General features: G+C 29.7%; 3 protein-coding genes and 1 long non-coding RNA gene across 4 annotated transcripts; all 4 read right to left on the bottom strand.

The window, feature by feature from the left end:
* Positions 1-7,306: 7,306 nt before the first annotated feature.
* On the bottom strand, positions 7,307-11,039 carry LOC120075105 (protein SMAX1-LIKE 3-like). The gene is made up of 4 exons (XM_039028276.2): positions 10,316-11,039; positions 9,299-10,065; positions 9,095-9,197; positions 7,307-8,408 (listed from the first exon to the last, which is right to left on the bottom strand). The coding sequence occupies exons 1-4, from the start codon at positions 10,841-10,843 to the stop codon at positions 7,458-7,460; spliced, it is 2,349 nt and encodes a 782-aa protein (XP_038884204.1). The 5' UTR covers positions 10,844-11,039; the 3' UTR covers positions 7,307-7,457.
* A 2,978-nt stretch (positions 11,040-14,017) lies between these two features.
* Positions 14,018-14,965, bottom strand: LOC120076559 (transcription repressor OFP13-like). The gene has a single exon (XM_039030425.2). It carries the CDS (start codon positions 14,825-14,827, stop codon positions 14,156-14,158), a length of 672 nt encoding a protein of 223 aa, XP_038886353.1. The 5' UTR covers positions 14,828-14,965; the 3' UTR covers positions 14,018-14,155.
* A 4,424-nt stretch (positions 14,966-19,389) lies between these two features.
* Positions 19,390-19,815, bottom strand: LOC150036709 (uncharacterized). Its single transcript, XR_016529233.1, has 2 exons — positions 19,676-19,815; positions 19,390-19,591 (listed from the first exon to the last, which is right to left on the bottom strand). It is a non-coding gene; the product is annotated as an uncharacterized LOC150036709 (long non-coding RNA).
* A 76-nt stretch (positions 19,816-19,891) lies between these two features.
* LOC120076204 (protein GL2-INTERACTING REPRESSOR 2-like) lies at positions 19,892-23,822 on the bottom strand. Its single transcript, XM_090312995.1, has 4 exons — positions 23,767-23,822; positions 22,662-22,701; positions 20,841-21,053; positions 19,892-20,602 (listed from the first exon to the last, which is right to left on the bottom strand). The coding sequence occupies exons 3-4, from the start codon at positions 20,865-20,867 to the stop codon at positions 20,243-20,245; spliced, it is 387 nt and encodes a 128-aa protein (XP_090169121.1). The 5' UTR covers positions 20,868-21,053; positions 22,662-22,701; positions 23,767-23,822; the 3' UTR covers positions 19,892-20,242.
* Between the last annotated feature and the right edge of the window lie 388 nt (positions 23,823-24,210).

The following is a 24,210-nucleotide window of genomic DNA, read 5'->3' on the forward strand; positions in this document are numbered from 1 at the left end:
AACATGGTGCCTTTGTATTTTCCTTTCAAGTGCGACCCATCAACAATCATCACAGGCCGACAACTTACGAAACCTCTAATATAAGGCCCTAATGCCATAAAAATATACTTGAAATACACCTCATCTTAAAGTTCGATCTCAAAGACTGTACCCAGATTCTCTATTTTTAACGCTTCTTCATAAGCATGTAGTATGGAGTATGAGTATTCTGGAATACCTCTAGTGAGATCATACACGGCATCCCTTGCACGCCACGCTTTATCATAACTTATGTTCACGCCATATCTCTCCAGTTTATAAATACGTCATATTCCTATGAACTTATCTTTAATCAAATGACCAACAACCGTAGGAGTTGCTTGTCTATGGTCGTGATTCAGAATTCCAATGGAACATGTGTGCGGACTACAGTACTTTGTGATCTTGAATATATCAGACCCTTCCATTTTCACTGCACAAAGGCTCCACTTACATGTCTCCTCAATACATTTGACAGTGAACAGAGATTTGGTTGACTTCTTGAACCTAAATTCAAAATTTTTGTTGATGGACAGAATAGATAATCTCATTTTCAAGTCCTTTTTGCTAAAAAATAGTTGACCAACTTTAACGTCCTCTGTCCCAGATGAAGAGGTACCAGGCATAATCAACTTTGTCTTATGACTTGAAGACACAGATGGTGGAACCACTGAAGCTGCTATACAACGACTCACATATCCATGATCACGATTCATTTCATTCAATCTGTTGGTTGCTCATTCACATCCATTAAAGGACCACAACTTTGTTCTAGATGACTAATCCATATAATCGAATCTAGATGATCTCTCATTACCAACAAATGAAGTACCGCCCAATTTTGAATTCAATCTTGTTGGATTAGTTCGGTCGTTGTCTAGTGATAATGTTGATTGTATAGTGTTGGTAGACAATAGAATATCATCATCTTCCTGATGAAACTGATATGATTCCTTGTATTGTCTCTCCACAGTCGTATCATCATAACTCACATTTCCAAACCTCATTCTAATATTTTCGTCCTCATTCGATTTCAGCGTTACAGATAACTGAAGTCTACTAAGTTCTTCTCGAAAAAAAAAAGGAAGCGAACATCATCATCATTTCTTATGTATTATGGAGGGGCTTCATATTCAAGCTTATATTTAACTTTCAGTATAAGATCAAACTCTGAAGAACTGACAGTTGTAACCCTATAAATGTGAGATTTAAGTTCTTCATACTTCAATGTATGAGGCACAATGATTCCTCTCAACTGTCCCTCAATATACGAACTTTCATTTTCATCCCAATCACCTCCATATCGAATAAGTAGACACTTTTCTATCATCTTAGAAAGCAAGAGAACATTTTTCATTAAGTTGTACAAGCAATTGAAGTGTACTCTTGCTCTCTCTTAATCTCGCTCTCTCTCTTAATCTCGCTTTCTTTCGTAATCTCGCTCTCTCTTAATCTTGCTCTCTCTCTTACTCTTGCTCTTTCTCACTCTCGTTCTATCTCTCGCTCTCACTCTCCCAATACAAAATTTTATAATGCTACCTTTCCAGAAATAACACAGCAAAAATAATTAAATAGACTCAAAATAATGAAACACCTTTCTAAAAAACTGTTCCATTCTGAAAAAGCCTCGTCTTGGAAATCTCCGTTCAAAAAATCTCCATTCAACAAAACACCGTCGAAAACCAGAGAAGTAGTCACCGTTAAAATGGAGTTTAGAGTTTAAAGAAATCACCATTGTATTGTGTTTAGGTATTATTGATTTGAGACTTCTGTCGTAAAAATTGTCAAATCATTCGTACACTGACGAGCAATCACATCAAACTAGGAAATTTCGAGTAAGAGCGAGAGTGTTTAATCAGAAGAGAGCGAGATTTACCTCGTGAGGCTGGTGTAAGGAAAATTTACATAATTTGGTATGGCGATGATGTCAGCAGAGAGTCAACTGATATTATTTTTTAAAAAATGGGTCAATTGACATTTTAGACCCAAAAAATGGGTCATCCGTACAAATTTCCCTATGATTAGAATCACTTTTGTCATTTTGAAAAATCACTCTTTGAAGCTAATGTTGATTATATGACAATTACATCTAAAAATATTAAATTAATTTTGAGTAATTAAAAAAAATGTTTGAGTCATTTTATATATGATAAAATTATTTTTAATAATCTTAAAATTATTGTTGAACATGAATTCGAAAGGGTAACTGTTTTAAATAGTAAAATTGTTGAAAATATTTTCAAATATAGTAAAATATAACTATCTATTAACGATAGACTGCTATTGTCTGCGAACTATTACGAATAGATAATAGCATTTTATCATATTTATAAATAAATTAACTCATTTTTTTTTATTCGAAAATAGTCCAATTTTTGAAACGATATTTTAGTTTAAATATAAAAGAGAGAAAAGAAAAACAAAAACAAAAGCCAGAGAGAGAGAGGTTTTGTGTCCTTTATTCTCTCTAAATGGGAACATAGCTCGAGGTTTCTGTCTCTTTTTAGATTTTTGAAAATCTTTTTCTTTAAAATGTTAATTTATATATATATATATATATATAGCATGAGGATTGAGGAATAAGCCATTATTTCACAAGGTTTTATGTAATGAATGTTTATTTATAAATTATAATAAAATATTTATATATATATAAACCTTAATTAGCTTTTTCTCACTTTGATTAAGTGCTTTTTAGTTGGGTTTCTTGTAGGCAGAGGAAGGCATATTAAAACTTTCAAAACAATCAAACTTTCTAAAGTTTTTGAAGGGGGCAAACTCTTCTTTTTCTTTTGTTTTTTTTTTTTTAATTTAATTTTATTTATTTCATCTATCTTGTAATAAAATAAATGTTGGGTTGTTTGAATTTTGATTAATGTGTTTAATTATAATGTGACAATTTAAGTATGCTTACTATAATTCATTGGATATGCATTTTTTTTTAATGAGTTGGTTTTTATAATTAAAGGCTACTAAAAAATCAATTCAACTCCAAGGACCAATTATAAATCAAATTTATATTTTGGAGATCCAACATATCACTTTTTAAAACTTTAAGGACTAAACAAAAACTAAGTATTATTTGGAAACCATTTGTTTTTTGTCTTTATTTTTTTAAACTTAAGCCTATAAACAACACTCATTTCACTCCTAAATTTCTTACTTTGTGATTTGCTTTTTATTGATGTTTTCAAAAATCAAGCAAAGTTTTGAAAAATAAAACAAAATTAGTTTTAAAAGTTTTAGTCACGTTTTTGGGGTTTGATTAAGAGTTCAACTCTTCTACTTAAAGATACAAACAATTGTAAGAAATTGAAAAGAAATATGATTAAGGTTCGTTTGGTAATTTCGGCCCCGTTTGGTAACCATTTTGTTTTTAAAAAATTAAGTTTAGGACATTACTTCCACCTCCAAGTTTTTTCCTTTATTATCTATTTTTCATCAATTATTTAAAAAATTAAGTCAAAATTTGAGAACTAAAAAAAGTAGCTTTTAAAAAGTTGTTTTTGTTTTTGAAATTTGGCTAAAAATTCAACTATTGTACTTAAGAAATATGCAAATCATTATAAGAAATGTGGATGAAATATGCTTAATTTTGAAAAACAAATGGTTATCAAATGGGGTTTTCATTTTTTGTCTTTGGTATTTGAAAATTAAGTTTATTTCCTCGTCATTTTTTTTATAATGATTTGAATTCTTCACCAAATTCCAGAAACAAAAACAAGTTTTTAAAAGCTATTTTCTTTTATTTTCGTATTTTGGTTTGGTTTTTTTAAATCATTGATAAAAAGTAAATAACAAATGAAGAATCTAGAGGTAGAAATAGTGTCTATAAACTTAATTTTTAAAAACAAAACAAAAAAATCAAATGATTACCAAATGAGACCGTAATTTTCAACGTCCAAAATCCAAAAATACCAAAGAAGCCTAAATAATCATAAAAATAAAACCTAAGTCGAGATCCTATGAACTAAAAAAATATTTTATACCCTAATCTTAATTTAACAAGAAATTTAACTCGTGATTAAAATGGTTAGTACATTATTATGGAAACTCAAAAGCCAACAAAATAAAAAGTATTAAACAAAATAAAATAGTGAAAAATTAAGAGTAAAATACTCATAATATATATTATTCCTTTTCCGATTGTAAAGTAAGAATATCTTTATGAGTGCTTCTTAATTCTTTTCAACAATTTTGTGTACTTTTAGACTCCTAATCATCCGCGCCACTACTTTTCAAAGTTATGAGAGATTTCAAAATTGAAACTAAATAAAGACAAATTTTTATATTTTTCATTAATTATTTATTTTCCCTTTCTTTTTCCATTTTCAAAAAATAAAAAAGAAAATTAAAAGTTGTAGTCAATAGTAGCTTTTCATGTCTCCCCTTTTAATATTTTATACTCTCAACTTGCTTCTAAATTTTAGGGTCTTATTACAAATATCAATTTATATCTCTAAACTTTTGAATTGTATCAATTTAAACATTAAACTAATAATTATATCAATTTAAATTATTAGTTTAGGTTTTAATTGATACAATCTCAAAGTTTAGGTATTTGCCCTAAAAATAATAACACAAACTATAATAAGTCTCTTATGTAAATAAATTATTATTGTGAAAAATTATAACACTAAATTAGGTTTTGGGAGGAATTTGAAACTCTGACCTCGAGAGTATGCATGGTCTTTTTTAGTTTTTTTTTTTTTTTTTTTTAACTTGATTTTCCACATATGCTATTTTGATAATATATCACATGTACTATATCTATATATATATCAAGTCCATCTCTTTGTCTTGTTTCATTTAACTTTTTTAAAGAATTGGAATGTGATAAAAGCTTATTAGAAAGTTGATTTTATGATAAGGATATTATCATGATAGAAGGTTTGAATTCTTCTTCAAATTATAATTTTTTTTTTTTTTTTTTTTTTTTGGAGAAGTAACAGTTGAGAAAATGATAGATCAAAGGAAGACTTGAGAAAAGGAAAAAGGATGGTTGGTAACTAACTGAAAGATATTTAGATAGATATATATAATTTATTATTTAGATCATATAACCTAATTAAATAATTCATCACAAAATTTATTATTGTAATTTCACAGCCTCAAAGTGGGTAGGGTTCAAATGATCATTATTACATTAAGGTTGGGGTAAAATTATAGTGCATATATGTATGAGAATTAGTTGTCATCTTTATAGCAGAAAAAAAAAAAAAGCTATAAAAGGTTAGAAAAATATATTAAAATTTAGATTTTGCTTTCGGAGTCTATCAAAAATAGAATCTGTCCCTAATGACTTTACTATATTTACAATTTTTTAAAATATTGGTATACACTTAATTATTATCTCTAAAAGTACTACCCAATACAATTACTCTAATGAGGTAGCAATTTAGTCATTATTGTAAAAAATATTGCTAAAGAATTTTTTTAATTATGTAAATCTTCTAATTGATTAGGGATTTTTCGAAGTATAAATTAAATTATAATGAAATTTAAAATATAATGATTAAATTGTTACGTATTAAATTTAAGAATTAATATATATCTTACAAATTTAAATTTTTTATGAGTAAAAAGTTCATAAAACTAAAATTATTGAAAACTTGTGATTAGGATGAGATGATCACCAACAATGGAAGAAACATAGCAACATCCTTTTTAGACTAAAAAAATCAATCTCATGATTACTATCTCAAAACATATATAATACTTAATAGGGCAACTGCAAATTCCATTTTGAGAAATCAAATGATAGGCATTTAATCTATGCTAGAGTCTACTCACCAATACTAATAAGCAATAATTTTGTAAGATATAGGAGCATAAGAATGGCTATTATATATGGACAAATATATCAATGATAGTGAGACCAATATTGTCACATTCAAACTTGGTCAAATATTTATGTATCTTATATATTTTTTATGACATGTTTCTATAAATAAAAACAAGATACTTGTCTAAGACAAGATATACACATAATTTTGTGATCCATCGGGATTTTGCGTCTTTGTCATATAATCACTTTTACTATTTTAAGGATGTTTTTCGCATGTGTTTACATAACTTATATGTTTAAATTTTGAGGGTCGAAATATGCTTAGTTCAAGAGTAATTGACATCAACTTCTTTTTTTTTTAGGTTAGAAATTTGAATCTTCGTGTTTCCATTAGTTATATTAAAAGGAAAAATAATTGTACGCACAGAAAAAAAATGGATTAATTTGGTTCAACCTAGGTAATTTGTATTAACCATGATTTGGTTGATAGGTTTGAAATTTGTTAAAGAAGAGTAATTAGTTTAATTTTAATGATATAAAAATGGCTAAAATTGTTAAAGTATTATAAAAACATACTCTTAATCATTTAAAATCAATTTTAATGATATAAAAAATGATAAAAGCAAAATAAAAGTCATGTTCGATTTAATGTTAAAGTCAAACATTAAGTTGATTTTGTATGAATAAAGACATATTCGAGATCACCAACACAAACATAGTTTAATTGGTATAAGTTTAATTACTACCGATTTTTGAGGTTAAAGATTCGATTTTTCCATGGCACATATTGTTAAAAAAAAAAAAAAAAAAAAAAAAAAACATGTTTGATAGTGATTTTGATATATCAAAATCGCTCTCAAACACATCTTATATCTATATCAAATTGCACCATTCTTGAGACTCTTCTTTCTCTCCTAAGTTAATATAATATAATATAATATATATATATATATTTCAATGAGACACTTATCTTCTCACTAGCTAGTCACCTAATATATTTAATAGGTATTTAAATTTTCGAAAGAATGTTATATTTTTCTCTCATCCTTTTTACAATTCCCTCTTCTTCGATCAGAAACTTAATAATAGTTAATAAAAGATTCCTACTAACGAATAAAAAAGTATTTTCACGTTCAAAATTTATACTCATATCTATAAAGCCTTTACAATAACTACGTAATATAAATTCAAAATACGTTTTATAATTTCTATCCCAACGACGATATAAATTATACTAACCGATTATATTTCATTGGTTTTTTGTTTTTAGGCATGCTTCCCATGCAAAAACAATCAAGTGTCACCCTATGCTACACTACACTACACTTCATCATTTGCAATAAAGTTTTTGATCAAATATAACACATTTCTTTTCTTTAACAAAATTATATAGAGAGAGAGAGAGAGAGATGATTATTTGATGATGATCATACTGAACCAAAAATTGCTTTATAAAGGGAAATCATTAATTTAAAATTATACATCAAATCTGACACATAATTGAAAATCCCAAGAGAGATATGCATTTAATATTTTACACATTTACATTCATATCCTAAAACTAAAACTAAAAATACTACCAACTCCCGTCTCACAAACAAGATTTTTTAAAAAAAAAAGGTATCACTCAAAATTAAAAACTAACTAATAATTATGAAAATAAAATTTTGGCATCAACACAATCTTCCATGATTGATCTGATAATTCTGTCTCCATTTGTATCTTCAATGGCAATGTTCAAATCCAAAGAAACAAATGTACTTGTGTTGTCTTCTTGTTGTTGTTGTTCTTGTTTAACAATCTGTTTTTGGGAATTGAAGATGATGATTGCATCTTTTAAAGAACAAAATTCCCCATCTGAAAACTTTACTCTTCCTTTTTCAATTGCTTCTTTCAATCCCTTTAATGAACAATAATCAATTTGTTCAATATCTTCAATGAAGAACATTCTATGAGGATTTTCATTCACTGCCTCTGCAAATCTCTCTAAATAATTCCAACCCATTTCATTTCTTCCCCTTTTCTTGCAACTCATTGATTTTTCTTCATCAATATCTTGTTTGAAGTTGCTTAAACCAATGGAAATGAGTTTTGATTGTGACCCAAATAAGAGTTTGGCTAATTCTCTTGCTGTTTTTTCCTTGGCTTGGTTTTGATCATCATTTCCAATGAAGGAAAGGCAACAACAACTTTGTTGATGAAAATGTTTCTTGTTCTTGTTCTTCTTCTTGTTCTTCAGGATTGTGGCTGAGATTTCATCAGCTTTGTGTTTTGGACAGTTTGGAATGGTTTTTGAAAGTGAATCAGAAATAAGTTTGAAAGCTTTCAAATAATCTTCTTCTTCTTGATCTTCTTCTTCCATTTCTACTTCACTTGATGAAGCAGAGTTGGGGCTTGAATTGGGATTTGAAAGGAGATCTGGTTTCGAAACGATGACGTTTTGTTTGGAATGTTCGTCGTCCGACGATGAAGAACCCCAGAATTGGTACTCTTTTGGAGACTGTTTGAGACCAAGAAAATTGTAGTGATTTGGAGACTTCTCAACAAACTTCACTCCTTCTTTCTCACTTGAATTTGGTAACATATGCTCATATTCATCACCCTATTTAAAGAAGAAAAAAACAAGACATTGAAAAAAAAAACATTAGACCCCATTAATAGAGAAAAAAAAAGCTAAAAACTTTAAGTTCTATTTAATAACCATTTAGTTCTTATTTGATAATCATTTGATTTTTTGTTTTTGTTTTTAAAAATTAAGCCCATATTATCAACATTCTTACAGTACTTTGCATCTTTGTTAAATACAATAATTGAATTCTTAGTCAAATTTAAAAAATAAAGTAAAAAAATTAGTTTTTAAAATTTGGTTTGGTTTTTTAAACTATTGTTAAAAGTGATAACAAAGAAAGAAACTTAGAAATATAAATAGTGTCTATAGGCTTAATATTAAAAAACAAAAACAAAAAACAAAATAGTTATCAAATGCGGCTTTAGTTTTTAGTTTTGTAGTTTTCGAAAATGAAAGTCTATAAGTATAAACACTTCTTTCACCTCTATTTTTTTTTTAATTCTATATTTTATTAATGTTTTAAAAAACCAAACTAAGTTTTTGAAAACTAAAAAAAATAGTGTTTCAAATCTTTCTTTTTTTAGAAATCTGAATAAAAATTCAACTTTTTTACAATATTATGGCAAGAAAATAAGAAATAATATACTTCATTTTCAAAATATTAAAACTAAAAACAAAATTATTACCGAAGGAGCTTTCATAATTTTGTAAATACAAACCTGTTGATTGGTAATGACACCACTTTTTCTTGCATCCTCCTTGTACTGTTCTAGACATAAAGGGAAAGCCGTGGCAGAAGTTGTTGGAAAATTACATTCTTTGCTGAAATAGTTCAGATTAAACAAAAAAACACATATAAGATTTATTTCATCTTTAAAGAGAAAAAAAAAAACAGTAAAAAAAAAAATGAAACAAAAAATTACCTTTCAAAGTTGAGACTTAGACTCAAACTTCCAACAGGAACAGTAAGTGGATGAAGTGACCAAAGTGAATCCAAAGAAGGATGACCAGCTTTACATTTCATATATATCTGAAAAGTTGCAATACCCAAAACCCAAAATTTTCCATAAGTTTCACCATTTACCAATCTTTTTATCTCCATTATTATCTGTTCCACATGGCTATAAAACCTTCTTTGTTCTCCATAATTTGACCAAAACTCTGATACCCATTTGAGATCTCCCAAATAGAAAATTACCCTTTTCCCCAAACAACTTTTCACAATGCATCTCAACTCCAAAACCTTCTGTTCTACCTCTTCTTTTGAAAGATTCCTCAATGAAAACAGAGGAAGGCTTAAGAATTCTACACACCTTAACTCTTTGGGAACTTCTCCTTTCTCAAATCTTTCCATTACTCCTCTTACCAATGTTTCAACTGTCCCTAAACTCTCTCCAACGATCACTGTGTTGCTAACTCTTCTCATTTTGCTGCTCATTCTGTTTGATAGCTCTTCTAGTACACTTGTTATTTCTTCTTCATTCTTGTTTTCAAATGCTTTTGTGGGGGGCATTATTGTAATTTGGCTAAAAGCTAAGGACTGTGAGGGATTTATGGCAAGATTTGGAAGTACTGTCTTGGTGGTTTGATCTAGGTTTGAATCTTGAAAGTGAAACTTGTGGATTGAAGTGTTGTTGGGCAGCAAGTTCCACTTTTTCTCACAAAAGTAGTGTCTTTCATTGTTGTATTCCTGTGTAAATAAACAATAAAATTGTTTTTAGTAAAACAAAAAAAGAAAAACTCGGATGTTGTCTGGGCGAAGATCTATTTTTATACAGTCCAGACAGTTGTCTAATAAAACGTTTTCATCTAATAAATATGAATTATATTATTCTTTTTGTGTGTGAAAGAAAGTGATGCATGAGATTAGGTGCAACTTAAACTATAACTAATTATTGCACTTCGTAATAATAACGTGTTTATAATTACGAGTCACTTACCTCCAAGGAAACAGCTTTCTCAACTCTGTTTTTGACTTGTGTACTAGAGAAACCAGCTTCTCTCATAACTCTACTAACACTTGGATCATCCAAGATAGAGATTATGAGTTGTTCCAACTCAATCTTCAAGGCTAAAATGGGTTGTTGTTGTTGCTGCTGCTGCTGGTTTTCGATCGAGCCACGACGTTGGTGTGCCTGAGCTCGTTTAAAGGCAGCAACCAACGCGTTGGAAAGGCAAGGATTTGGATATTGAGGGCCAAAGAGTGGGCTTGGTGTCGACGTCGGGAGACGGTTGAGGGCAACATTGAAGCAAAGCTCAAGAGCTTTGCATTGTAGAGGGTGAGAGTGACAATGAAGACAAGCTCTCCGAAGGAGGCCGGAGGACGAAGCAAGCATAGCACTAGCAACATGGAGCGGAGTCACATGAGCATGACCTCGTCGTCGTGCAAGGCCGATTGCTTGCTTCACCGTCGCTTCGGCCTCAATGCTAAGAGCTTGAAGTTGTATAGTGCAAATTCCAGCTCTCATTTTCACACAACTAGCTAGTCTCTTGTTTTTTTGTTGTAGTGGTATAAGTTGGATGATGAGCAAAAGAAAAATGAGACCTAGGATTGTAATGATATGAAGAAGAAGGAAGAGGAGAAAGGGTTATATTTAAAGGATGGAGAAGGAAGTGGAAGAAACTAGTTGAGTATATAAGGACAGTATGTTTTGTACCTTTCTTGTTTATGAGGGAAATTTGTTGTCTTTAATAATAAGTGAAAAAAAGAAAAAAGAAAAAAAAAAAAGAAAAAAGAAAAAGTGGTTACCATGTGATATGCTAACTTTGTTTCTCTCACATAAAAAGTATATAAGGGGATAATCAAAAGTAGGTGTCTTAAACTTTTGTTAAGAATAAGATCAAAAACAAGTTATGTGATGAAAAAATAAAAACAAAAAATAAAAAGGTTGAAAAAAAATAAAAAGATAAAGGGAAATGAGAAAGAAAGAGAGGGCAGTCTCTGTTAATAATAATAATAAAAGGACTTAAAGTGAAAAGAGAGTAGGACTATCTGTCCATTTTGAAGTGATTGGGAACTGTGGAGTTTGTTTCCTTTTTTTTTTTTTTTTTTTTTTTTTTTCCCTCTTATTTTTACTGTTTTTTAAAGACAGAGGAAGAATATTTTAATGTCTCTTTTGGGATTGATTGGAAAACATAGATCACAACAATATCAAATTTAAAAAGAAAAAAAAAAAAAAGAAAAAGGGAAAGAAAAAAGAGAAAGAGGAAAAAGAAAAAAAGAAAAAAAAAACAATTAAATTGGCAATCCATATGGAATGGAAACAAACATTCTCTTCTCACTCTTTCATCCATCCTATAAAGTTGTCTTTATTCTTTAAGACTTTTTTTTCCCCTTTGTTTCAAATTGGAGGCCGTTGATTTTGACACTATATTTTCCTTCTAAATCAAGATTATGCCCTTCTTCATCCATTGTTTTTATACATAAATATTTAATTTCTATATATTTTTAACTTTGGTCCATTTTGATCACTATACTTTAAAAATATTCATTTTAGTATTTGAATTTTTTAACCTTTGTTCTTATTTTTTTGAAAAATGTGTTATCCTTCATTTTCACTTTTAAAGGATAAAAGTGATCATTTTTTTAAAATTTAAAGATCAAAATGAATCAAATTTGAAAGTACAATGACCCGAATGAATCAAAATTGAAATTATAGGACCAAAATGAATATTTTGAAAGTAGAGGGACCAAAATAAATAAAAATAAAAAATACAAAGACCAAATTAGTATTTAAACCTTTATTTAAAATTTAATTTGCATCGAATTTTTTTTTAGTTTCAAAATGGCAAATTTGTGAATAGTGATTTCAAATGGTATTTCTTGAATATTCAAGTATTTTGCTTTTACTTTGCCTCATTGTAATACTAAAGGATACTGTAGCTTTTATACCCAAAAAAAATCAAGTTGTATCTTCAACAACACACAAGAGGATAAAAAAATGAGGAGAGATGTGAAAAAAAAAAAAAAAAAAAAAAAAAAAAAAAAAAAAAACTTTCTTTTAACTTTGAAAGTGTTAATGGCTTCAAATACAAGGGAGTGGGTACTACACTCAAGCAAATTGAAACAAGAAAATGAAACTTTATACTATAATATGATTACTTTATTCCTAGTATGAAATTTTAGAAATTGGTTCAACTAGGGAGGCTCAAGAAACTTTGAGAGTGTCATCATGATTTAATCTAAATTATACTTTATTCTGGGTGGAAAGGGCTAAGGAAGAATGAGGTAATTAAAAAAAAAATACTTCTCTAAAAAAAGACATTTTCATTACGAATAAAATGAAACAAATAATAACCTATAAAATATTATATACGTACATTTTCGGTTTAAAAACGATAATCATTGTTTTAGTGATAACAAAATATTCAACAAAGTTGTCAATTAAAGTTTTCGTGCTTACTTTTATTTTATTTAGTTGACTTATTATGTTGTTTCATATCATGTCAAATTATCATTCGTTCGTTATATTAAAATTTAAGTAATATTTTTAATAATAATGACTTACTATAATTAATATAAAATTGTAGAAACTTAATAAAGTTTGAAACTAAATAGGTACAACATTTTTATTTGGGTAACTTTTTTAAATGATAAAACTGGTGAAAGTATTTTCAAGTATAACAAAATGTTACTGTCTATCAATGATAGGTTGGTTTATCAGAGTCTATCACGATAGATAGTGATATTTTGATATATTTGTAAATAAAAATATTCATTTTTCTTATTTGAAAACAATTATATTTATTTATTTTATTCATTTATCATTAGAATGCATTTGGAAACAATTTCTCTGGTCGAACATCGGAATCCCATAACCATGATTCAGCCTATGTCCATCGTGCAGCCCATATAGTCGACTGCTACGCACAGGGCCCAAGCCTACATTTGGGCCATCTCATCTTTGAACAACCTTTTGGGCTTCATCCTCATTCTTTTGGGCTTGCTTAATAAACACTTAGATCCAACTATTACAGTCATAATAGATCATTGCTAACATGAATCTATAATTTTTGTTATATATGCAATTCTTTTAAAATGGTGCTATACACTTAATAATTCATCTTAAAAGTGCTAACCAATATAAATACCATTTCTTTTTTCATATTTATAATATTGAATCACAAATTCAAGAAATATATTAGATTTAACACTAAGAAAAAGAAGGGCAAATATCAATATAACCTTAAACTTTGGGGATGTATCAATTTGTATTTTGAATTTTGGAAGTTATCTCAATTTAAACTCTTTAAGTGTAATAATTTAAAATCTAAACTTTCATAAATATATCAATTTAAACTCTGATTTTTGATAAGTATATCCAAATCAAATATGATGGAGGGTTTAATTCAACTTGATACAATTATGAAAGTTTAAGGTTTTGGTGCTATTTGATAACCATTTTGTTTTTAAATTAATTCTATATCACCAACCTTTCTTACCATGATTTGCAATTTTATTATTCTTAACCAAATTTTATAAACAAAATTTTGAAAGCTATTTTTTTTTTTTTTTTTTTTACTTAATTTGGAGGGAGAATAAGTGTTAATAAACTTAATTTTCAAAAATAAAAATTACAAAACGAACCTTAATATTTCTTTTTAAATTCGATGATTGCAATGATGAAAATTGAACGATCTAATTTTGTTTGAAATGATTAAAATTATCTTAGAAGTGAGTAAGTCTTCTACCTCTTGCGATTGCTAGTGAGCTATATACAAATTGAAAATTATGAAGTGTAATTTAAGAAGAAAAAAAAAGTATGAACAGAAAAAATTATTTAAACAACGCATCTCTCCCGATCATGGTGCTGGACGATCAATTCATCGGAAAAAATGGAAGTCGAATCCATAGAACCATCGCCGCCGCCGCCGCCAAGATCAACCAGCAAATCAACAAAAGCACCTAAAATATATCCATGATTCTTGATCCTATTCATTCTCAAGTACCAATTCAACAACGCTTCCAACCATTCCCAATCTCTAATTCCATGGCTCTCCACCATCTCCTCCATCGATCTTCGAAAATCCAGGTACGGATCTTCCGATTCCATCGCTAATAGAACCACACTTCCTTCCAATCCAATCGGTTCACACTTGCTTCCAGCTTCTTCGATTCTTGATTTCTCTAAAATCGAATTCGTCTCGCCAGGCTCGAAGATCAGCCGCTCTGATTTTGCGCCTCGAATCACCACCTCCAAATCGTCTTCGAAATCGGTCGAAAACCTAGCGGAGTCGAACAGCCATGAGTTCGCGAACCAAGAATCGGGAGTTTGGATTTGATCGGAGAGAAAATTTTCTAGGAACATTGAGTTGACAGTAGTGAAAATTTCTCCGTCGCCGGCTCTGAATGAAGGAGTTTTGGAACTTCCGCATATCGGCCATTGCCATGGCCGGTCCATTGATTCTCTGTTCTTGAAAAGAGAAGGTAGCAGTTTCATCTTCCTCCCCATTTTTCTTCTTCTCGAGCAATTCTCTTAATTGATTTTGAGCCTCTCTATAATGATATGTTTATATATATAATGTACTCCCCCATGAAAAAAATTTTATAAAAATAGGTTGAAAAACACTTTTCATCCCTAACCTTTTCATGAAAATAATAATGCAGTCCTTGAACTTTGGTTTGTAATAATTTGGTCTCTATATTTTTAATTTGATAACAATTTAGTCTCTAAACTTTAGTAATATAATAATTTGATCATTGTACTTTCAAAATTGTAACAATTTAGTCCCTATCATAAAAAAAAATTATCAAAATTAGATGTCAATTTATATTTTTTATGATGTTGAGTTTATATTATATAAAAATATTGAGTCTCATTTATACAAAAGATCTCATTAAATCTTAACACAAATTTCTATAGTGGACTAAATCGTTACAAATTTTGAAGTACAAAGACAGTTACACAGTAAAATTTATGGATTAAATTACTATAAAATTAAAAGTACAAAACTAAATCATTACAAACTAAAGTTCAAGCACTAAGTTATTATTTTTATGAAAGTTTAGAGTCTAAAAGTATTTTTTAACCTTATATTTTTTACTCTAATGTCATTACCTACTTTTTTTTAGAACAAAACATTGCCAGAAGTTGTATACTCATTGTTATTATTATTTCTTTCTTTTTTTAAAAAAAAAATATGGTATGAGGATTTAAACGTTCTAACTTAAAAGGAATGAATACAAATTAATTATTGTGAAAATTATATAATTAATGTACTTATTCCATAAATATGAGTTAATCTAATTTCAAATTATCTAGCATATCACTTCATACTCATAAGTATAATCATATATGTAGTCTATGTCATTGCTTAATCAACAAAAGGTTTCTTTTAGAATTAACCAAACATTGCTTGAAATAGTATTATTTTTAATATAACAAGTGGGGTATGAGAACTTGAATCTCCAACTTAAAAGGAAGGAGTCCACGAGCTAAAAAAATAGTATAATTATTTGATAAATATTAGTTGATTTAATATGAAATATTTCAAATGATCTAACATGCCACTTAAGATTTTTACAAGTAATTTTTACGTGAATATATTTTACTCTCGTACTAAATTGAATCTCTAATTCATAAGAAATGAGTACATGTTAAATTTAATATGTATGATGGGCTTGTTAATAAACGGTTGACTACATCAATGTCATTTCAATTAACAAAAGTGTCATATCAATTTTTCATTATATTCAACATGATCAACTAACAATAAACATATTCAACGTGATCAACTACCAATAAACATAATTAAGATTAATGATACATCGAGGTATAAAGACAAGATCAAAACTTTTAAAAAATACAAAGATATGATTACAACACAAACATGGATAGATCATGAGCATAATATAACAAAGACTGCCAAAAAGTTCATTGAATTTTCAAAAAAAAAAAAGAAGAAGAAGAAGATTCCTCTTGCTAATCATATGATAGGTGTATGTACATGAATGACACATAAAATAATGGATAGGGAATAACAATTATTCAAAAAATAATTGATGAAAATCTTATGGTCTTTGAATTAAAAGATTCTTATGTTTTAAATTACACCCTCCATTTGTTGATTATGTGTTCCCCAAGCATAAGTTCCTTTTAATCAATTTCCAAGTATCATAAGGTTTATTGTTCCCTACCAACCAAGCTCTATGGCATATAAAAATTGAGCTCTCTATGTTGTTGCACATGCTTAGTTGACTCTTTTTAATGGTTACCTAAATGTGATTATTAAGCCCTAATTCAAATTTATAAAAATTTGGTCGAATAACTAATCACGATACCTTATCATTTTACTATATTCATTTCAAAATAAGGGTAGTAAGACGAACTGAGATTGAAGATGCTCTTTTCGTCTCTGGCGTGCTAAGATTTTTTATCGTAGTACCTACTATATTCTTTTTGTCTTTAGCTTGTTAAGGATTTTATCTAGGGGTGTTCGTGGGTTGAGTTGATTCGGGTTGAAGCATTTTTTAGACCCAACTCAATTGTTCGGATTGTAAATTCCTTCAACTCTTATTAAATAATGAACGAACCGAACCCAACCATAAAACATTTGGGTTGGATTAGTTGAGTCATTTATTTAAATGTTTGCTCTAAAAATAAGTAATATATTAATACGTAAAATTGCATTTAATTATTATATGTTGAGTTAAGATTAATAATTCAATTTCAATTTATATTAGAAAAGTGTTCTTCTGGAGTGCTAAAAAAATATTTTAGGGATTGGAGAATAAATTAACTAAAACAATCATGAAATAAAATGACATGAAAATAAATATATGTAAAAATAATTGTATCATGAATAAAAATAACATATTTTTTAAAATTAATAATAAATTTGAGTTGGTTCGAGTTGGTTTGGTTATTTTAGATGAACCCATAAATTAACCCAACCCATAAGTTTTTTATCTATTTGAATCTGATTCAAATAAGTAGGGGTATTCAAAAAAACCCATTAACCCAACCAACCCGGACTACCTAACCCAAATCACAAGGGTAGGGTTGGGTTGGGTTAAATTTTTTTAAAAATATTAAATTCGGGTTGGATCTCGGGTTACCTCATTTCAGGATTGGGTCGACCCGACCCAACCCGAATATATATACATATATATATATAATGAAATAAAACATAAAACCGGCAGACCGAGACACGAGACCGGCAGACCGCCTTTGGTAAGCGATTGTGTAACATTTGGTAAGCGATTGTAAAGCATTAGGTAGGCGATCGTATAGCATTTTGTTACTCAGCGGTCATGTAGCATTTGGTAAGCGATCGTGTAGCATTTGGTAAGCGATCGTGTAGCATTTGGTAGGCGATCGTATAAGCGATTGTATAGGCGATCGTATTGCATTGGGTAGGCGATAATATAGCATTTTATTACTCAGCGATCGTGTAGCATTTGGTAAGCGACCGTGTAGCATTTGATAAGCGATCATATAACATTGGATAGGCGATCGTATAAGCGATTGTATAGCATTTTATAGGCGATCGTATTGCATTGGGTAGGCGATAATATAACATTTTGTTACTCAACGATCGGTAGCATTTGGTAAGCGATCGTGTAGCATTTGGTAAACGATTGTATAACAATGGGTAGGCGATCGTATAGCATTTTATTACTTAACGATCGTGTAGCCGAACTCAGCAATCGTGTAGCATTTGGTAAACAATCGAGCATTTAGTAGATTATCGTATAGTATTGATAGGCGATCGTGTAGCGTTTGCCATTTGGTAAGCGATCGTGTCTCAGAATTAGTGACTCAACCCAACCCAACCCAAAAAATTTGGGTTAGGTTGGGTTGACTCTCAAAAAATGAACTAATAGGGTTCATTTTTAGCCAACCCGAATTTTCAAGTTGGTCCACAAAATTCTCCCAACATGCCCAACCCGGACTATGTACACCCCTACAAATAAGTTGATAACCCAACCCAAACCATTATGAATTGGATTGGATTGATCGAATTTTTTTGGGTCATCATAATTTTTTTAACATCCCTAATTTTATCAATTCATAAAGCTATTTATGAGACTTTATCAAACTTTAGAGACTAAATACTAACTTTTAAAATCATAAGGATTAAATTATGAGTTTTGACTTACTCTAAATTTACAATTTAAACAATTTAGATTAAAATTATAAACAAAATTTTGCTTGTCCTTTTTATTACAATATACACAAATGGGTTGATAATTTGATACACACACGTATGTTTATTTTTTTAAAAAAATATTTAAATTCATTTAAAAATATAATTTAGAACTAAATAGTGTGGACAAGTCCAAAAATTATAACATACAATTTTGGTTGTCATTTTATTCTAATATCCACAAATGGGCTAATACAAATATATATGTTTAGATTTTAAATAATAATAGAAACTCATTTAAGAATAAAATTTAGAACTAAATAATGTGCACAAATTCAATTAGCCTCAACAAGTCAAAAGCACAAGCATAAAACATATCAAGAAAAAAAAAAGGCAAGAACAATAATTAATAAAATGAAGAAAAACAAAACTACAAGAAATTAAGAATATTTCCATGTTAATACTCATTCGTATATACATAGTTAATTTATTTAAATAATTTTAATCTTACAAGTAAAGATTTTCAATTTTCATTCATATATACATAGTTATTTATTTTAGGAATTATTATATATTACTTTCATATTTAAATATTGAATACTTCAGGTCATTTAAAAAGATGACCTATTTTCTGCTATATTTAAAGATTTTGAGGCCCAATCATATAACAACCATAATCTAGCTTACTCATAATAAATTGAACCTAAAATGAATTTAACATTTTATATAAAATTACCATCAAAAGAAAATAGCTTTACTTCCTGAAATGAAGATGTAAAAACTTTTTTTTATTAACATAAATAAATATACCTTTAATTAATAATTAATAACCAATTAACCTGTAATCATACGCAAAACAATAATCAAATATTGATTAAATGTTCTATGATCTTAATTTAGTTGACACTTATTTACAGAACAAGCGATCATAATAAATTCATTTTCATATTTTTGGCAGCCTCTTCATTCTCCTTACCAGTGCATTTACTTCATATACCACTACAAAATATCCTTAACCCAGAAATTAAATTTGCTAAAAATTATAAAATAATAATAATAATATGGGACAGGCTTTGTTCTAAACTACCCTCCTACAGGAACCTATGTTGGTAACTTCTCAAAACTCCCTGAAAACAAGGCATTATTTGGTTCAAGAAAACAGCAAATATGGTAAAAAGTTTAAGACACAGGTAAGACTGAAAAAAACTCACTAAGTCAATAGCTGAATTCCTTCTTCTAGTGAAGAGTGTCCTCATTGACGAGCTCCGCTCCGCTCCTGTGGCGACGATTTGTGGGTCACGGCACCTGCGATTTGTCGTCCCCTGCCTTACCGCTTTGGGCACGCCACCAAAGACAAGAGTTTTCCCTGCTTATTCTTCTCATTTAACAAAAAAAAAAATGTGCAAAAATGTCTTCAACAGAGTAAATGGCACAGAAAAAGAAATAAACTCTCCAAACGAAGGAAAAAGTGTACTGTCTTTAACAAGAGGGTCACAGTAACTTAATGTGATGTATAAAGCGCTGTTTTGAAGACCATATCCCATATGAATTGGCCTTCTTCAAAAGAAGGGCAAAACAGCCAAACTACAGAGCAAAAAGAACCATAAATTGTATTTTGTTTTTATTAAAGATGCTATTCTGACTCCCCAAGTGAAAAGATGGTGGTGCATGCAGCAACAGCAGCAGCATCAGTTCAAGAAAAAAGCAGAGGGTGCATCAGTTCAAGAGCATACTGGAGCATTTGAAACCAACCACCAAGTAAACTACTTGAAAGGAAACTAGTTCTTTCTTGATCTCTTCACCTGATTACCACGGAAAACGTCGAGCAAGCCAGGATTTTTGCATTTAGGGCATCTGGGATCTGCATCTGTCACCATCACATAAAGCAGGCAAAAAGTACATCCCATCACAATCAACGGTGAACTTTCAACTCGAAGGTTATTATTCTCCGAGTTTACATTTGACTCGACCTCTGCAGATATGCATGAGTCTTGAGATCTTGGGGATGATGATTTCGATTCATTCGACAATTTACCCCTTGAGTAGACCCCTGGAGGTGACAGTTTGAGATCCAAATATGCATCATTTTCATTCGCAGCTGTTCCCATTTCCACAGCATACCTTCTTTTAGTTTCCTTCTTTTGGAATTTTTCCAGAACCACCCCACAAGAAATAGGAAATATATTAGCATTCACCTAAATATGCCTAAATTATGTGTAGAGTTTTCCTTAACAGGCTAAAAGATTTATTTATGGAAAGGAAAGACATCACAATCTTCCTGATAAGGGAAAAAAATAACAAGATGAAAATAAGACTACCAAAATCATTTATGGAAAAAAGTCCTTATGGTATTTACAAGTTGGAGAAGAAGTATACCTTGTCAGGAACTTCCGATTGCTTCATAGTCAGATTAGAACTGTCCTTCAATTCAATAGAGGATGAATTTTTAAGAACGAGAGATTTGTTGAAGTCTTGATTGAGTTGATCGACACTCAAGGAGAAATCCTCGGGGCTACGAGCACAGCTCTCTAGGTCATCACCCCCACAATCCTTTGCATCACCAGCATGCTCCAGATATTGAGTGGTTTCCTGAGGTTTTGAACCCATGCCAGAAATAAAAGATGTGAGTAAAGGTTTCTATAGATTTCCTCAATTTATATGAAAAGAGAGGTTTTGCAGTAAATTGATTCATCAGGTAAAGTCTGATCTAGTGCTTTGCCAATAATTAATTGAAACAATTTGAATTGTAAGATTGTGCAATTTCAAAAACAGATGAAATTATAGTAAAATTAATGCATAGATGCACATCAGTACAAGTAAACATAGATGCTCAACTGGAAATCTGTATGCTGCAGAGATGGTTTCGTAAAAATAAATAAAAGCAAGTAGAGTATCCTTTTGGGAAAATTTGTCAAGTTCTTAAATGAAGGGAGAGGAAAGCAAACTGTAGGGAAATCACATGGTTAAGCTGTCTTTAGGTAAGTGTTAAACAGAGTCTGCATAATTAATTACAAAATGCTAACCTGCGTGGATAATCACGTCGAAATTTAGTAAACGTTACAATGTTAGAAAATGAAGTGATAATAGCAATTTCTAAAATGCAGAAGTTGGAATATCTGTTACCATTACCACTAGGGTGATTTTGATTACTTAAATTAAAGACCCTGAGTTGTACAAGTAGATGGAAGTTAGCCTCTTTAAGAGCATTCCTAAACAGATGATATTGATTACCAAGAAAAGAAGCTATCATTTAAGTTTTTCTCGAAGCCGAGATACTAAAAAACAAAGCATTAAAACAATAAATTAAATTTTGAAACAATGATAGTAATACGTAACATAGATGTTGCCTATATAATTTTTTTTTTAAAATATAAAACTCAAATATTCAATAGTAAAAGCAAAAGTATAGAAACAATCACAATGATGGCAATATGATGAAATACATGATATGGTATGTATTTCAAAAGATTAGCAAGAGCATTTATGCTTGAGAACTTTTAGCATATTTACTTGTCCCATTTGAGAAGGATACTTCCTTACCAAGTATTTGTAGCGAAGTGGTGTAGATAATAAATTTCAATGCACAGTATTAAAGCCAAGGCTTCTTAATGTTTGAAGTTCTGGCAAGGGCATTAATAGAAGTAAAGTTTTATTAATATCTCCAACTTCAACAAGATAGAGAGAGATCACAAATTGTAGTAAGCATAAACAGTCAGGACTCGGGAGTTCTATTCACTACTTTGCTTCTAACTCAATGGGTATCAAATGTAAACAAAAAACCTAAATCTAAATTAAATTATTAATCAATTAAGAGTTTAAAAATAGTCCAACTAAATACATGACTCTTCAGAATTTATCGACCACAAATCACAGTTTAATAGTTAAGATATTCAAGGTAAAACCCACGGGAGGAGAGAATGGAAGTAGAAGTATAAAAAAGCCATTTTAAGGAAAGTGTTTCAACAAATTCTGTAATTTAGTACTTCAATGAAATCCACATGGTTAATGGCATGAATATTTTAGTAACCGTTGCATCATTTGTATTATATACAAAAAAGAAGTGATTCCTTTGGTGCAAATATAGGAGCCAATCTGGTGCCATTATTGTTTGGTAGAAAACAATTAATAGGTTTGTCTCCTAGTGGTAAATGCTACTTAACCTCTTGAAGAACAATACAATAGAGATAAGATTATTACCAAGAAGAGAAGTTCTTCATCTAAGTTTTTCCCTGTTCGGCTTCAAAATAACAGAGAGAAAACATTAAAAACAAAAACTTGATTAGGAAAAGAAGATCATAATCCCCAGTTCAACTTTTTCTTTTTCTTTTTCTTTTCTTTTTTTTAAATAGCATTAAATTGACAATAACGAAGCACCAAGAATAAAATAGAAACTGACTAAAAAACTTGATAGCAATAAGAATAAGATCAACAATAATGGCCACTGAAAAAATGAAGACCTCCATATGTTCTAGAAAGATACAGAAAGTAATCTTCATTCATTTTTCTTGTAGTTAGTTCTGTAGACTTGTTTTTTTTTAATATGCCCTTGTTATTCTTTAATCTTTCTAATGAAAGCTTGGTTTCTTACTTAGGAAAGGGCAAAAAGAAAAAAGAAAAAAAAAATATATTTCCTAAATATTACTGGTCATGATAGTCTTTAGTATTACCCACTAAGCACTTGCAATATTGATTTGATTTTGTTTTTCATTATCCCTCTGGCACAGGGCAACATTAAGAACTAATATAATCCAAGGTAGTATGGATCAACCACTTAGAGGGGATAAATTCTCCAGACCAAAGCCTTGGGAGACAACCATCTCCACTAAAATAAGTATCTATTACAAAACTTGTAGAATTTTTAACATCCTAGGAAGGTTGCCACAAGTTCGGAACCCATGTCCCCAAAGTTCTTTATTTCTTTTACTTGTTGCAACTAAATTCAAACCTAAATAGATCATATGCCCCAAAGTCAAGTAAAGTCACAAGAGTAAGAGTAAGCATATTTAGATCTTTCTTCATTCACCTGTGGTTAGCCACTAGTATAATTTTATTTTACATAAAGCTTAGCCGGCTCATAATCCAACTTCCTTTTCTTTTTTTTTTTTTTAATAAGAATCCAACTCTCAATCACTATGGTAGATAATCGGTAGAAGTTCTGATAATACAAGTCAAACACTCATACTATCCTGATAATAGCATTATCATGAAGAGACAAATTACATATTTGCTTATTTGATTACTAAAAAGTACAAGATAGGTGATGAATATAATCCATACGAAACATCAAATTTTGGAAACTAACCAGTAGCTGGGTCCTTCTATACTCAATTCTGCACACTTCCTGATATCCTCTGTGAATCAAAAGTCCATAACCTGAAAACCTGATGGTATGCAACATCAAGTTGACAATTTACTTTTATTTTCAACAAAGCTTTAAAAATGAATCACATAACAGTAAATTTTACCTTAGAGGTTAACCCAGCAACTAATTTCAGTACTCAAAGATTCTACAACTTGAATCTTTTTGACTCTTTAAGTTAAGCAGTGACATCATTAAGATAAATGAAAGAAGCACTGAAATTGAGAAGGATCAAAGTCACAGAGTAGATACTAGCATGTACATATTTGAAGGGAAAAAAAATTGTAACAAGATATGTTATTTTCAGCGATCATATGGAGATTAGTACAAGTGGACTAAATTTGAAATAGGTGAATTGTGACATAGTAGAAGCTGAATATATACAGT

This window comes from Benincasa hispida, chromosome 4 (genome assembly GCF_027475165.1).
Source record: "Benincasa hispida cultivar pf3 chromosome 4, pf3_genome.v1.1, whole genome shotgun sequence".
NCBI lineage: Eukaryota > Viridiplantae > Streptophyta > Magnoliopsida > Cucurbitales > Cucurbitaceae > Benincasa > Benincasa hispida.